The sequence below is a fragment of the Sparus aurata genome, chromosome 7 (genome assembly GCF_900880675.1).
Source record: "Sparus aurata chromosome 7, fSpaAur1.1, whole genome shotgun sequence".
In the NCBI taxonomy this organism is placed as follows: Eukaryota; Metazoa; Chordata; class Actinopteri; order Spariformes; family Sparidae; genus Sparus; species Sparus aurata.
The window spans coordinates 13,042,672-13,057,970 of record NC_044193.1 but is presented as its reverse complement, the minus strand read 5'-3'; the positions used below and the strand labels follow the sequence as shown (position 1 = coordinate 13,057,970).

General features: G+C 40.9%; 1 protein-coding gene across 1 annotated transcript in view; it reads right to left on the bottom strand.

The window, feature by feature from the left end:
- The window catches only part of plcg1 (phospholipase C, gamma 1), a 29,394-nt gene that overhangs the window by 13,513 nt on the left and 582 nt on the right, over window positions 1-15,299 (bottom strand). Inside the window, exons 2-13 of the mRNA XM_030423141.1 lie at window positions 13,604-13,891; window positions 5,752-5,904; window positions 4,873-4,966; window positions 4,710-4,757; window positions 4,058-4,142; window positions 3,839-3,922; window positions 3,433-3,455; window positions 3,249-3,318; window positions 3,057-3,158; window positions 1,569-1,687; window positions 989-1,074; window positions 88-208 (exon numbers count right to left, since the gene is read on the bottom strand). Coding sequence (XP_030279001.1) covers window positions 88-208; window positions 989-1,074; window positions 1,569-1,687; window positions 3,057-3,158; window positions 3,249-3,318; window positions 3,433-3,455; window positions 3,839-3,922; window positions 4,058-4,142; window positions 4,710-4,757; window positions 4,873-4,966; window positions 5,752-5,904; window positions 13,604-13,820 — 1,202 coding nt within the window. The 5' untranslated portion in view covers window positions 13,821-13,891. The remainder of the gene's footprint in view (window positions 1-87; window positions 209-988; window positions 1,075-1,568; window positions 1,688-3,056; window positions 3,159-3,248; window positions 3,319-3,432; window positions 3,456-3,838; window positions 3,923-4,057; window positions 4,143-4,709; window positions 4,758-4,872; window positions 4,967-5,751; window positions 5,905-13,603; window positions 13,892-15,299) is intronic.

The window sequence follows — 15,299 nt, the reverse complement described above, 5'->3', positions numbered from 1 at the left end:
TCTATCTTCGTCATCTCATCATGCTATACCATCGCCACAGACAGCTATTAAAAGAAAACGGAGTGGCTTGCACTCATGGAGACTCACTCAGACGTGACAAAGGCATGCTCTTTGATGGTGGTCAAAACATCACAAAACTTTATTTTTGTGGTGAGGGTGTGTCCGTGGTAGATGGCTGGCATTCCGTCTGGACCATCCCAGCAGTCCACTGGAAGTAAACACAAACAAACAAAATGCAAGCAAAGTCATTGAATAAGTAGTTGAGCAACATTTTGCTGTAGCTTGCTGGTCATTCAGCTACATTTATTGCATAGTGATTCAAGTATTAAATTACTTTACTGGCATTTTTGTGGATACATAAAATGATTTGGAGCCACTGAAAGGACGAAAACAGGAATATATGTTCGGGGTTAATTAATGATAAGTATTGATTTTTGCTTTAAATTAACAAATGAGAATTTGTCACATGCTACTTCAGAAGTTACCGGGCTAAGATTGGTACGGTTTTGTTTGATGCAAAATAAACACCAAGTTACTTAAATAAAATAACTAAAAATAATATTACTTTATTATAACTGCAGCGCTCTCGCTTGTTGCCATTCAAAATCAGGCAGCTTTCAAAGAAGCTTCCTCAACACTGTGAGAAAGCAGACATGATACTATCGAAGACCTTTAAACTTTAAGTTCTTCACACAAGTGCAGGTCATGCTTGTTTACTTCTGTATGAGGCAGAGCGACCCTTTAACCTATTATAAGTAAGACAGTCCTATTCAAAGAAAACCTGCTCGACAAGGGTATAGTGTAAAGGCCATACAGCGGACAGCACTGTTGTGTAACAGTGTGTGTGGGTAAGGGTGTGGCGGCAGCATTCAAAGTGGAACTGTAAGGGAGAAGAGTTAATTACGAGGTTGGAAGTCAAGTGGTGGTGATTTACTGTATGTGGGTTAACGTGTAGTGTGTGTGTGTGTGTGAGAGAGAGATTACCCACATTCGATACAGCGACAGCCCATCCTCAGACAGCGAGCGTACGCCTCCAGAGACGACTCGCTGGCAAACTGGTCTCCCGTCAGGTAGCTAAAAATAAGCATGTAACGTCAAGGTAGGCAGACAAAAACAGACTTGCATCCAACCAGTCAGTCAGAAAGGATTCATACGTCAGGGGTTGCAACACACACACACTCTGACAAAAGAGCCCTCTCGCTCTTTTGTTGACTGGAGTAAACACTTCTTACTCATTCAGTCGCTCAATTCAAACCTAATCAAAGCAGCATGGGAAGTTTTCATTCCGCTGGTCCAATGAGTATTGTTTCACATCTAGCACAGAGGGTTATCATCTGAGCTGCTTTTCACACACTTTTCAATGGCAGGAAAAAATACATTTTCCTGCAAAATACACGCCTGGATCTCATTCTGGAACATGATTGTGAAATAATACACTCTTATCTGATGTATGAAGTCAGTTCAAAAGCCCTCACTGGTTAGAGGGTTTTCAAGAGACAATGCCAGACTTTAACCATTCCTGAGGCCTTATTAAGTGTACACATGAGAGCTATGAAATCCATCCTTACGTGTTGTGCGAAGAGGAGATCCAGTAGTGGGACAGGGGGTTGTTCATATTGTCAGGACACACCTGGTCCAGGGAGGAATCCCAGACAGTGTTCTCTTTAGAGAACAGGTATGTCAGGAGCTACGCAGGAGAGAGAGGAGACCAGTAGGAATCAGGCTGATGCCAAATTTACACACGTTTGCAGACTTAACAGATTTGTTTCTGCTAAGTCCAAAAGTGACTAGGATGGTCTAAGTCAACAATTCAGCAAGTCCGCCAAAGCCTCAAGGAGAACTTTCTTTGAACTTCCAGAAAGTCCAGTTCTTCAGACAAAACAATGTTGATTTGGCATTGTAAAAAGTAATTCTGGCACTAATAACAAGCATACAAAGCAGTTCAGACCTGGAGGCACTGACGGGGCTTTAATAGGTGATAGAAGAAACATTTCTTTGCTTGGAAAAGGCTCAGAATGCCTCCTGCAGGGCGGACTGCCAAGATCTGATCCAGCTTTAGACCACCCTGATCGTTCGGTCTGTGTCTGCACCAAAACTCCTCTAAATAAATCATGTTGCACCATAATAACAAGTGATGACGTGTCTCAGTTTGAGCACTGTTCTTTCAACACGTAGAGGAAAAAACTCAATAAAGCACAATAAAGTTGCATCACAAATTTAAATACATTTTTTGCACATAAAGAATACAGATTATGTGTGGTTTTTTTTTTATTTTTTGTAGGGCTCTCCTGAATAACAGTCTTTGGGCTCCGGAGCTCCGGCAGTAATCAATGGCAATCAAAGTACGTTTTGTATATGTTTGTATTTCTGAGAATCTATTTAGCAATTTGCTTACATTTACCAAAATTGAAAACCAGATACATATCCATCAAAAGATTATCTGAAAAAATTGAATATTTGGATCCAGCACTGTTTTTTTTTTTTTTTTTGCACTTTCATTTTATTGGTATAGACACAAAAAGGTTGGCACTGATCTGATAACAAAAAAAGACAAATGACCACCTATATTATAGGAATCCTCAGTCCTGACCATCTGGGTTAACAATAACAATTGTTCTTATTAACAGTTTTTGTTGTTTCGCTGTTATTCTCAGTAGACCAAGACCTGTGCATCTGCTGTCTAACACAACATAGCCGAGGGGCACAGGAACACAGTACCAAGTCTTACAGGCTGGCTCGCACCAGCTTCCTCTTCTCAGTGCTTTATGTTGACCACAAAAAGCATCCTTCGCTTTCTGCAGAAACCTCGCACAGCACCACAGTCAATAACCTTTTCTATCTGTGTGGGAGGAGGCGCTTTAGGCCGAGATCATGGCTATCCATGTACATTTCTGAGCATCTCCCACCCACACTGACAACACAGGGGGACATCGGAAAAACATCACGAGCAAAAAGCAAGTTTACATTTTTCCGTTAGTGAGCAAAAAACCCAGAAAAAGAGCGTGAGGACAATTGAGAAAAAGTGGGGCAAAAGAGCGTGGGAGAGGTGTGTGTACCTCGTCTTGGTGGAAATAGGGCTGCTCCACTTCTCTCAGGGGGTCTTTCAGGTAGGCGAACATAAACTCCTGAACCTTGCTGCTGTCGGTGGCCCACATTTCCTGGATTCATATGCAGACACAGACGCATCAGGGCGTGCACGTGAAACAAATACTTGATGAACTCGATGTGAGACGGCCCAGAGATATTACCTTCTGAGACTCCAGGAGGAAGCTCTTGAAGTCGTCGAGGGAGATCCTCTGTTCTGGTCTGTCAATGAACCTGGCAGAGAAAGTGATGGTTCACTTCAGTGAACACACATCTGTGACACTGCAGAGATTCAATGTGCGTGTGCGTGTGTGTGTGTGTGTGTGTGTGTGTGTGTGTGAGACCTACCTCTGTAGAAATGGGATCTCCATCTAAGAGAACGGACAAAAAGAAAACATTTTAGTTAATTAGTGTCATTTCATTGTGTGTCATACTAGTCATGTAGATGGACACAGACATCCTGTAAGGGGGCTGGGTGGTTAGTCATAGGGGGCACTGAGGTCATCCATTTAATATGACCCCACCCAGCCTGCCTGCCTCCTCATCTGAGTGAGTGTTCAGTGTGTGTGTCCTAATGGCCTCCACCAGAGGGGTTTGGTGGGTTTTTAACTGGTCCATATTGATCTCAGAGCCATTTGAGAACAGACAGATGGGGGGGAGGAAGAGTTTCCTTGGCAGGGCATCAGATGAGGCGCGGGGGGATGAAAGTGCTGGGACAGAACTATCTGTGAGCACATAAAGCGAGTGCACTTACGTTTTTCTGAGCATCGAACATGAGGCTGCGATAGAGCTGGGCGAACTGGCTGAAGGACACGTCTCCGTTCCTCATCTCTGAGTCCTAGAAAACAAAAAGGCAAAGGACCGTTAACGAAAGATCGTAAATCTTCAGCCTCTCATATTGAAAGGGAAGTGGGCAGGGAGATGTAGTGGGAAGGGGGGGGGGGGTCGTCTGTGATAAGCAGGAGGAGGTTACCGGAAGTTTCTCTCGGAGGAACCTCATGTTGGGCACCCTGTAGTTGACCTGGCTCAGCATGCTCTTCAGATCCTTGCAGGATATCCTAAACACATACACAAGTTTTGTTGAGAAATTAAACACAAACATGGATATGCACGTAAGATAAACGCAAAGACTTCTGCCAATTACGCAGATCCTGAGGTAGTGTGGACGTTATTTTGAAATTTACAGACAAGCTGAAACCACGCAAACGCGCGCTCCTCGTGCTCAGCCGAGTCTTTTTTGGCTTCACTTTTACTAGACGGGCCTGGAATTTTGGCCAGGCAAGACAACACCCCTACGGCGTAACAAAGGTCTGCGCTTTCGTCAGGGATGTAACAGACAAACATCTCTGTGCATCTCCTCCATCCTCTGCAGTCTGTTTCCTGCTGCAGGAAGAGGTGCTGGTGTGCGGCTGAGAGGTTAGTTCCTTCACAACACCTCAACAGTGCTCTCTCTCTGACACCTACCAAACTCGTGTAGCTCGCCTTATAGTTCTGGATGTTACACCGGGGGGAAAGGATACACAACTGCTGCGCCAAACCATTGAGACTTATCTAATTTTGCCTATTTCCTGTGAGGCTGATTTGATCAACTCTAGCGTTTGTATCTTTCAACCGAGCAGACGTACCTGTCTTCTCTGTTACGATCAACGGCGTAGAACTGCTTACGTAACCATCTGGAAAAAGAGAGAGAGAGAGAAATTAAAAGATGTTTTGCAAGCATCTCATTACATAGCATCTCATATAGTTTCAGCTTTGGGTGTGATGTGTAGCTACATGTGCATCGTTTACCTCTCTATTTGGAGCGGTGTCGGAGACTTCAGTGTGTCGGCCACAAGCCAGTTTAACCCCTTCACCCACATGGTCATCTCCTCATCCGACGTTGCTATATTTGACAAAATATCATCAAATTCTTTGCATTTCTTTGTCAAAGGTCTAAGGATATATTGTGTTGCATAGCACAGAAAATGACTTTTCTGTTGCTTTTACACTAAACAAAATCCAGAACATAACAGAATCGTTGATGAAAACAGAATAAAAATAAATCTGACATTGAGATATGTGGGTTCTTTTCCTTTTGATTACAGTCAGTTCTCCCCAGTGTTATAAATGGGCCCGTTCTTTAGTCCTTAGATAATTAACAATTACTTTCATTATTGATTAGTCCAGCAATCATCACCTTGATTATTTGTTTTGAATAAGAAGTTGTAAAGACATTAGTCAAAAAAGTCTTCAATTAGCTTGTTTTGGTTGACTAATATTCTTAAACCTAAACATATTTATTATATGAAGTAACTTATCATGAAAAATGACAAAATACTATCAATATATAGTTGTGCACCACTGCAGATTGTAAAGTTTGAGTCAAAGCTGTGATTTGTGATTTTAGGAAATACAATCATGATTGGCATTTGTGGCGTTAAAGCCTCTTCATCAACTTTTGAACATTTAACCAAGAGCAGCGTTTTTTTAATGCATTATTACTTTTGTATTTATTGTAACACAAGCGTTTTTTACTTAGAAACACAGAAAGTCCCACCAATACAAACCGCAACAATTAAAAACTAAAAGATGGTTGGAAATTTAGAGACACATCAGATGGACGTTGGCTGGTAATATGACATATTAACACAGCAGTTTTATTTGAAGTTCGTACGTGTCTGTGCATACCTGCCAGACTGAGTGACTTAAGGCGAAACTCAGTGCCATACAGGATGACGAAGCAGTGAGCCTGGTCCAGCCGTGCAGCCGAGTCCTCCACATAGCGCTCAAAGTCCCGGGACTTCTGTCCAGGACGGATCTCCTTAATCTCTCGGATATCAACTGGAGACACAGACGAACATACAACAGTTAAGAAGAGACACTTGACATAGCAGTTACTTCCTCGCATGTTCAAAGGTGTCCTCAGTAGAGCTGGGTGATGTGGCTTAAAAATCAAAGCTATAGACATGAATAATTTTCTGGCAGTCGAAAAACAATAACCAACTTACTCATGTTTAGTCCACTTTGCTTGTAAATATTAATTCAAACAACAGAATTTTGTAAAAAGATAACTCAATAGGATCAAATCTTAATGAAACCACTCATCACAACTCATTAGCACAGTCTAAAGCATTTTATGATTTCATAAATCTTTACATTCTGAATCTTTTCAATGTTTCCTTTGTAACAGTTTAGTATTTGTCTCACATTCACCCCTGGCCTTAGTGCTATAACTGGTTTGCAGCATTAACGTTATTCATTTTGGTGAGTTCGTCATGATTAAAAGGGCTTCTCCTACACACTGGGCCTGATGCTTGTTGGTGTTTCTTTTGTTGTCGTTCGTTTCGTCATCTAGATTATAAGGTTCAATTTCCAGTTTGTATCTAGCTGTCGCGGTCCACCACTCCTGAATGAACGTAGAGGAAACAGTTTTTTGGCTTCTCCTCCAGCGCCAACTTTCGAGCAGAACGACCGACACACGGCTTGAGTGAGTATTACAAGCCCCCCGAGCGACCACATAAAACAATGAAGCGGAGGCCACGACCTAAACCACATCTCAAGTTAAGGCCTGCTATATCTATACTCTTTTGTAAGATACGGACTCCAAATTTTAAGACCATGAAGGCACTGACCCCAAATTAACCTCTGATTGCCTTTCACCACTGAGATCAACCAAAACCACCAAACAGTCAAATGAAAACAAAAAAAGACCTTGAGTCAGTCGAACAAACCAGTTTGTGATTGGAACTGGTCGGGTCTGTATAATACAGGTTTCAAAAACATTGAAGACATATCGTGCACGGATAACTGTGTGACTTTAAGAAGGTTATAATGGGTTAATAATCTATAGTACAAAGGGCATCAACCTGGGAACATAAAAGCGATACAGCACTCAAGAACCCTGCCTGCCAAGCTCAAATCCATATAGATTGTATACAGAAACATACGGTATATGTTCTGGTTTCAGAACACTGGACTTGTTTTTTTTTTTTTAAAGCACTGCGTGGGATTTTACACAAGATTGCTTCATTAATTATCTTTAGGAATGAGATCATCACAAATTCGTCTTAACTCCATTAATAGCAGTCAGAAGCTTTACGAGTGTGTAGGCTGTAAAGTAGCTCAACAGGGTCCTATCAGAGTTGTATTAGTGGCAGCTAAAGACCTACAGCATGTACACACAGACACACACACAAAGACACACACACACACACACTGCTTTCAGCTCCTGCTCCTCTTCCTGCCCCTGAACCACACATCCTGTGCTTTTGTCGCCTACACACCACATCTGTGCTTGCGTATAGGTGAGCGTGTTCTTTTCTCAAGCATGACCAAAAAAAAAAAAACTGTGTCGTCTTCTTAAGCAGAATTTTCACCACGCCGAGCTCTGTAATCACACATCATATCTCAATATACATCGCCTGCCAGAACGGCCAGCAAGACTACTTGCGCTGAGAGCAAGAGCGGCTGTGACAGGCTGATCTGTTACAGACAACACTTGAAGTCGTTTGAGTCAAAATATTTGGAGCCCGCCTCAGACAGATGCAGGAAATAAAGAGATAGCCAGAGGTGTAACCTTACCAAAGGAGATGAGAGGAGCTATCCTGCAACACACTCCCACACTTCCTCCGGCCGTCCGTCCTGCCTTCAACACTTCTTCTGCCACTCCTCACCAAGGCTGGGCTCACACTTTTTTTTTGTTTTTCTGTGAAACATTCTCTGTGTGTCTGGTGTTTACTGAGACAAATCACTTCTAAAAGTAGACAATAAAGGCTAACCTGATTATCAACCTACTCTAATATAAAACTGATACGGAACTCATATAAAACCTTTTCATTTAAATCAGTAACTATCTGATCAAAATAAAGTAAGCAAGTTTATAAATCTGACTGAGGATTTCATGCCGCCTGTCTTGAAACTGACAGTTTGATATGTGACGCCACAAATGGACAGAAAAAAATGTCTGATCAATACCCATGTCTACTACTCACTCTGTTCAATGTACTAACCCTCATCGCACTACAACGATTACTATTAGTGGGTTTGCTTAAAAGAACGAAGCCAATTTAAATATTTTTTCATCCCGAGTGCGCTCTGATTTTAATGAAGAAAAACATTCATCTGCACTGTTCACAATAACGTTTTAAGAAATGAAATTAAAGATGTATTGATGTGTGCACCTAAATGAAAAAGGCGCATCAGTGCAACCAGTGTCAAAAGTGAGTCTGGAGCCCTGTAATGTTCCAGTTATTGTGGAGGATATTGCAGCTGTGATGTGCCTTACACTTAGAGCTGCAGCGATAAGTCCATCAACAGAAGATTATAACTATTATAATAATCAATGTACTGGAAGTCATTTCTGTCTCAAACTCTTAATATGTTCAGATTAAGGCCTCAAAAAAAAAATGTGATGTGATGGTGCTCTTCTTTGTCATTTCTGATCTTTAACTGAGTATCTTTGGGTTTTGGACTGTAGGTCAGACAGGACAAAACATTTGAAAAGATAATTTTGGGGGAATATCTAGCTCTAGCACAATTTATCAATATTATATCATTATGGGACTAAAAGTCGTCTTAGATTTTGGACATCATTATATCGTAATAGGTAGTAAGCGTCTTATCCTGGTTTTATAAAAGCATCTGTGCTGCCCAGAGACTGACGGTGTTTCAGCGTGCACTCACACAACGGCTGGTCATAGCAGCTCCTTTGACATGATGTTGGATAAAGTTAAACACAGGATTTTCCCCCCTGACAAATAACTGCCATGAATCTATATCATATGGATTCTGTTCCCCTTTCCATCACATTGTAAATACAGCAGTCAACAGCTCAAACTGCACTTGTTCCACAGCGACGACCTGATCTTTTACAACAGCGTTTTCATACAGGAGTAAACAATCTAAAAGCAGAATCTTATTGTGTAACCTTGTTGCTGCCTGCTGGATAGTGTCCCACTAATTTGTTAATACATGTGTCATAAATAAACTTGGCCGAGGGCCTAGTGTGTGACTGAAAAAAAACAGCAGTGTGGAGGCTAGAAATGACATCAGACAGTTTGGGTTGTGCATGTGCATGTCCTTTTGCGGGTGGTATGGAAAAAGCAGGTCAGACAGATGACCGCCCACTCAGACGTGTGCGGGCAATTCCACCTACAATTCATTTACAGACAACAGAAACTGATGAATGCTTTACTATTTTCAAAAAAATTTCCAGGACACAGCTGATGACATTCAACTGCTGGTCAATATGAGCTCAGTCACCGTCACAACTGATAACATGCGGACAGAGTCTCTTGTTTTAATAACTGGTGACACACCTCTCAACCTGAACACACACCACATTCCCCCAGCTCGATGCACCGTTCAAGATTAACTAATGATTGTTTTCATTCTTGACTGCTCTGTTACTTTTTTCTCAGTTAATCATTTAAGTCTATAAAACAGCTGACAATAAGGTTAAATGTCAATCCCAGTTTCCCAGAGTTCAAGGCGACAACCTCACATGTCTTGTTTTGTCCGATGAGTATCTCATAGCCCAAAGATATTCATCTTAAAATGATATAAAACAGAGAAAGGAGAGGAGCTGTAGTTAAGGATTTCTTTTCACGTCAAATTCAATCAACTCTAAATGATCAGAACTATCGGCTATTACGTCAGGATACCTGTGTGCATGTGCTGTTCTGTTCTGCAGCAGTTGTAGCCTGCCATTATTACTCACAGCAGTCTAAGTAATCTGATGGCTTGCCTGTCGAAGTTGATTTGGTGTTAAGGTGTCACAGTTGTGTGTTAACCACTTGGTTGAGTAAGTCCTGCAGGGTAGAGCTCAGTGTGAGCCGAGAACCACAATCGGACTCATGATGTGTGATTATTACTTATCACAGACACAAACATCTGTTAGACTGAGGTCTATTAAGGCGCTCAATACATTACAAACATAAACCTTTTAAAGTTGTGCTATAAAAAAAATCAGGGTATACGTAATTTTACACGAGCCGTATCAATATATATTGTGATATTTATAACAAAACCAATACATTATATTTAGGGGCTGACAATGATATAATTTCTTTAACAGTTTTGTTGTTCTTTTTTACTCAAGAGCGCTCTCGGTTTATAGTCCTGTAAAAAAAAGTTACACATTGCACCTTTCATAAAATCATTTTATCAGCTGATAGCTTTCATTAAAAGAATCTCAAAAGGATTTTTTAAGGAATTGTAACCAATATCCTCAGCAGAACATTTTGAGGTAGATAAAACCATGTCTCAGTGACCTGTGGTGGACAAACTACACAATGAAGACAATGTTTTTAAATGACCTCAAACCTAGTTTGACATTTCTGGACTGCAGTTTCTTATTACTTATCCGCTGATATTAGGGATACTGTCCCTATATCTGTATTGGAAATGCATCCTATACTGCCTAAAATGCTGGAATCGTTATCAGCATGTACAGGAATCAATGCACCGATCCAATACCACAAAATGTATTTAATAGAAATGGGACCCAGCTTCTTCCCAGCAGTGTCCCAGACTCCTTAAAATTTTTTAGTATGGCACTAGTAGCCAATATCCTGATAATTGATTGAAACTCAGTATCCTCAATTATCAGGAAGAAAAACAGGAACAACAACAACAACAACAACAACAACAACAACACATAAACCAGTGCTGATACATACTTGCAACCAGCTGAAATCTGCCAATATAGCGACCTGGCTTATCAATCAGTCTTGCTCCAGTGATAGTATATTTTGTGGCAATACAACTGAGCAAAGGCACAGCATTATATTGACGTAAAACTCCAATGAACACCAAATACCATGATAAGGGAAGAGTAACGAGTAGGGGGAAACCAACAGTGGCAAATGTTTGACCTCCGTTCACTTTAATGCTAGGCAAGTGAAGGTAAAGCCATACCCACAACCTATGATGCGTGTGGTTGGCCCCTTGTAACAGACTATGACCCAGCAGTCTGAGTTCACCCTGTACTGCCCACATTCACTGCTTGTAGGTAATGGTCATTCGCCTGTATTTGTGTGCGTCACCATGCCATAAAGCAGTCACAATACGATTAACGATACACTTCCCACAGCAACAGTAGTATAACGATACAGTGATTCAGCAGTAATCGATACATTCAAAACAATCACCTAATGATACATGATAATATCTGTCCAACTGATGGATACAAAAATCCCTTAAAGGGCAAAGTGCAGGAACTTTGTGTCAATTCACTGCATGGGGGAGTGAGTTTCAAAGAATTTTACATTAACTGAGATTAGACAATGTACAAAAAAAGGCAACTGCAGCATGTCCATGTCTACCATCATTCTAACTGACAGACAGCAGAACAGTTCTGTCAAGAGTCAAAATATTGAAAAGGAATCTGTACGAATTAAGTTTAGGCCACAGGAAGTTATAAAGTAGTGACTCTGGTGATCAAATTGTGAGGGGCATCTGTTCGGAGCGCCTGCATGGTCTATCAAAAATAGCGAAATTTGGCATCAGTGTATTGATAATTGTTTCGCAATACGCAGTGGTGTGATACACTACCGTGTCGTTTCCTGTGGTCTTCATTTGAAAAGGAAACCTACATCCTAAAGACTCCTTCTTTGGTGCTTTTGAGCAAAGCTTGTAAACATGAAAGACCAGAGGCACCAAACTTAATCCTAACCCTCCCCCTCAGAAATCTGTGACTAGCTCATTCAGTGACGTATGTAGGTGTTGAATTCTGTCAGCTCACTTATTTTAACATCAGAAATCCTCTTTCAAGTTGATTAAGTAGAAAAAGTGTTTGTCATTGTGTCAGATGATCCTGATTAATGCTAACACCGCTTGGTTTTCAGTAATAAGTTGTCAGAAACCAGAAATTCAGAAGATGATTTGGAGGTTCATCTGTAGAGTTACTGAGTATAATAAGTAATGTTTAGCAACACAACCCCCCCATATCAAAACAAACTACACACTAACGTACAGCTTTTTGATAATAGAGTCCAATTGTACTAGAACATTAGATATCAGAATCTTTATGTTCATGACATGCCCTGCCTGCATTTCAAACCAGTCTGTTACCGCCATTTCTTCTCCGAGACCACATCCTGCCTCTTTGTCAAGCCAGACCTACATCTAATTGCATCATGTTATGAAATACATGTGATCACCAATCATTTCTGCCGCCAGTTATTTGGATGGGCAAGAAAGGCCAAATTCATGTGACAGAGGCATCAATCCGGGAGAGGAAATGTGCAAGATGCACTTTGATCGAGGGACAAAAAGGTACGCTTGTCAGCATTTCATATTTAGCAACAAACTAAAGTGCTGTTTCCACAGTTAATGGACATCATTCTCTCACTGCCATTGATATGGGGTAAATACAGCGAGCCAAATTGTTCCCAAATGATCGCACACTTCCAGTAAAAACCCCTCATATTCTATTCCAGTACATTAATGAGCCGCATAGGCCGATTTCACCTTACCAAGAGTATCAAGTGGCAGCTATGAGCTCATGTGTGAAACCCTTCATGGTAGAGACGATGATACTGTTGTGTTAAAGAGAAGAAAAAAAACTAAGCCTACTGTCTTTTTTGTGTGTGAGTGTGCTCTTTTTGCTGCATCCGGAGCAGAGTGCAGCTGTGCACAAGGCATCCTGCTACCCGAGAGAGAGATGACTTAACGACTCACTGAAGGCCTGCGTGTCCTCAGCCAGACACGCTGTTTTGTTGAAGATTAACCTGAATGTCAGCTTCCTGCCCGAATTCAGCATATCCCTATTAATACAACTAAAGAATTTCAGGAATTGTACTTTCTTCTCATCGTCCAACCTCAGATATGATTTATGTCCTCACACCTGCTCCGCCACAATGCAACAAATTAAAACAATTCATTTGACTTTAAGGGTAAGTCGGGTCTCTGCATGACGCAAAACAACAAACACATGAATGAACCAAATCCTGTAAATCTTATTTACACAGAAAGGCAACTTTCAGGGGCTAATCAGAGATGAAATAAACAGTAATGTAATATTGATATTGAGAGATGCCACTGAGATTTTCTTTTTACTACTATCGTTATCTTTATTGAATGTTGTCTTTCCCTGTCTTGGAGGCAGCCATGTTCACAGTTAGGTGATAGAATATGGCTTGTTGTTGAGTTGATATTCATCGATGTAGAATAATCAATAAATGCCTCCTGTTTCAGGTCAATTTCCACATAACTGGTCCTTGCTTTACCCGATCTTCGTGCGTGTCAATATCTTCTGAGACCACCATAAGTTCCCTTAAACATCATTAAATTGTGTCAATAATATGCAGTATTTAGGTTCTGGAAGTGACTTTGTCAATCCAAACTGACACCATCCACCAGCTGTTTACATGTCATGTGGGCTTAAGTCTTTTGTGAGCCATTCAAGCACCTGAGACAACATGTTGTACTTTTCATATTTCTGTATGCATGCATGTAAACCAACCAGTTCTGACATGGACACATTTACACCTACAACCAGCCCTCTGTTAGCATGAGTGTTTGTGCTTGTGTTACTCACTCTCTCCCTCTATTTTATCCGTGCCCCGGGTCCAGATAATAGTCCTGGTCTCCAGCTTGACTTGAAATGTCCGTCTCTCTGGCCGCTGGGACTTCTTAGAATAAAACAGTGTCAGTACTGTGCCCAGCTCCAGGTCTCGGTACAGGTTGTTCATCTCCGTGTCGTTGTCCATCCACGGAACGGGTCCGTTGGAAAAGAAGCCCGAGGTCCCAGCCATGTTCACTTCCCCTGTTTGTTGTCCGTTTCCTCTCAGAACAATCTGCTCAGTCCAGGCCTAGACAGGGATACCTACAGCAGGAGAAGAGGGGGAAACCCGTGAAACAACAATTCCCCTGGGACTTCTTGTGTGTCAAGATTGTACACATATCATATGGGGGTGAGGGGTTGTTGCTGTCAGAAACAAATTTTACCAGAACATGTTTATTTGCCATTAGATATGCTGTCAACGAGGTTTAACTTTTTTTCCGGCTTTAAAATGTTTTTCCAATTACTGTCATTTTCCTCTTAAAGGGGCACTTTGTAGTTTTGAAGGAGCAATTCAAACACAGAATTTTAATATTTACAAAACTGACGAGGTAATGATACAAACTCTTTCCATAGTGAATAAACAAGCTGTTCTTGGAGGAAAATGAGGTCCCCAGAACACTGTTTGAAGATGGAACAGTGGCAGGGTCCGCCACACATAAACAAACAAATACGGTCCAAGTTTATTCAGTCATGAAAACGAAGTGTTTGTTCAGACATAAAAAAAAAGCAACACTACACAGCGCACCTTTAAAATACACACTATGTACGAATAGTTTATTATCTTAACATTATACGACTGATATTTTGACATATATGTGAAATTTGAACCGAGAAACAGCAGTGACATTTTCCCCCAAACCACATATTGCACCTTCAAAGACATTTTCGGAACAGAAAACCTTCATTGACTGATTTTTATTTATTTATTTTATGCCTAAACAGACTAAATAAATTCTTTGCTTTCATGGCCGAATAAACAAACCAACCTTAAAAGGATGACACAATTTCATACTGTTTTTACTTTGTATATATGTGGCGGACCCTGCCACCTCTCTAGCTTCAAAGAGTGTTGTGGGGACCTTAGTTCCCCCCCAAGAACAGCTTGTTTATTCAGTCATAGATTTGAAAAAAAAAAAATGCGTGAGTTTTTATTATTACCTCATTAATATGGGAAATAAAACAATTCTAGGTTTGAATTTCCTCTCCAGAACTACAGTGAAGCAAAAGTAAATATTGTGACAATAAAACAAAATATATATACATATATTTTAAAATAGACGCACTGCATGTGTCACACGAAACATTAACAATTCATACACGGTGTTATTGATTTGTCTATATGTGGAAGGTTACTCTCAGTGTGGAGTGGCAGTACAACAAGGCTCCCAGGAGCAGTTCTCTGGCAGATAGATGTAAATACATGAGCTGCCTGGTGAGGAGAAACGTGTTGATTAAGCCGATCACGCAGGATAACTTTCACTCCAACATGATTTTATACCTCTTTAATCCAGCAGCGGTGAGGTTTTAATCTGACTTTAGACAGCTGGTTTAAGAAGAACGAAAAAGGAAAACTACCAACAGGCCTGTAACCTGCTGCAGTCCGTCCCAGAGGGGAAAAACACAAAAAAAAAGTTTCCTTTTTGATACAGGAGGCATCACGTTATTTGGG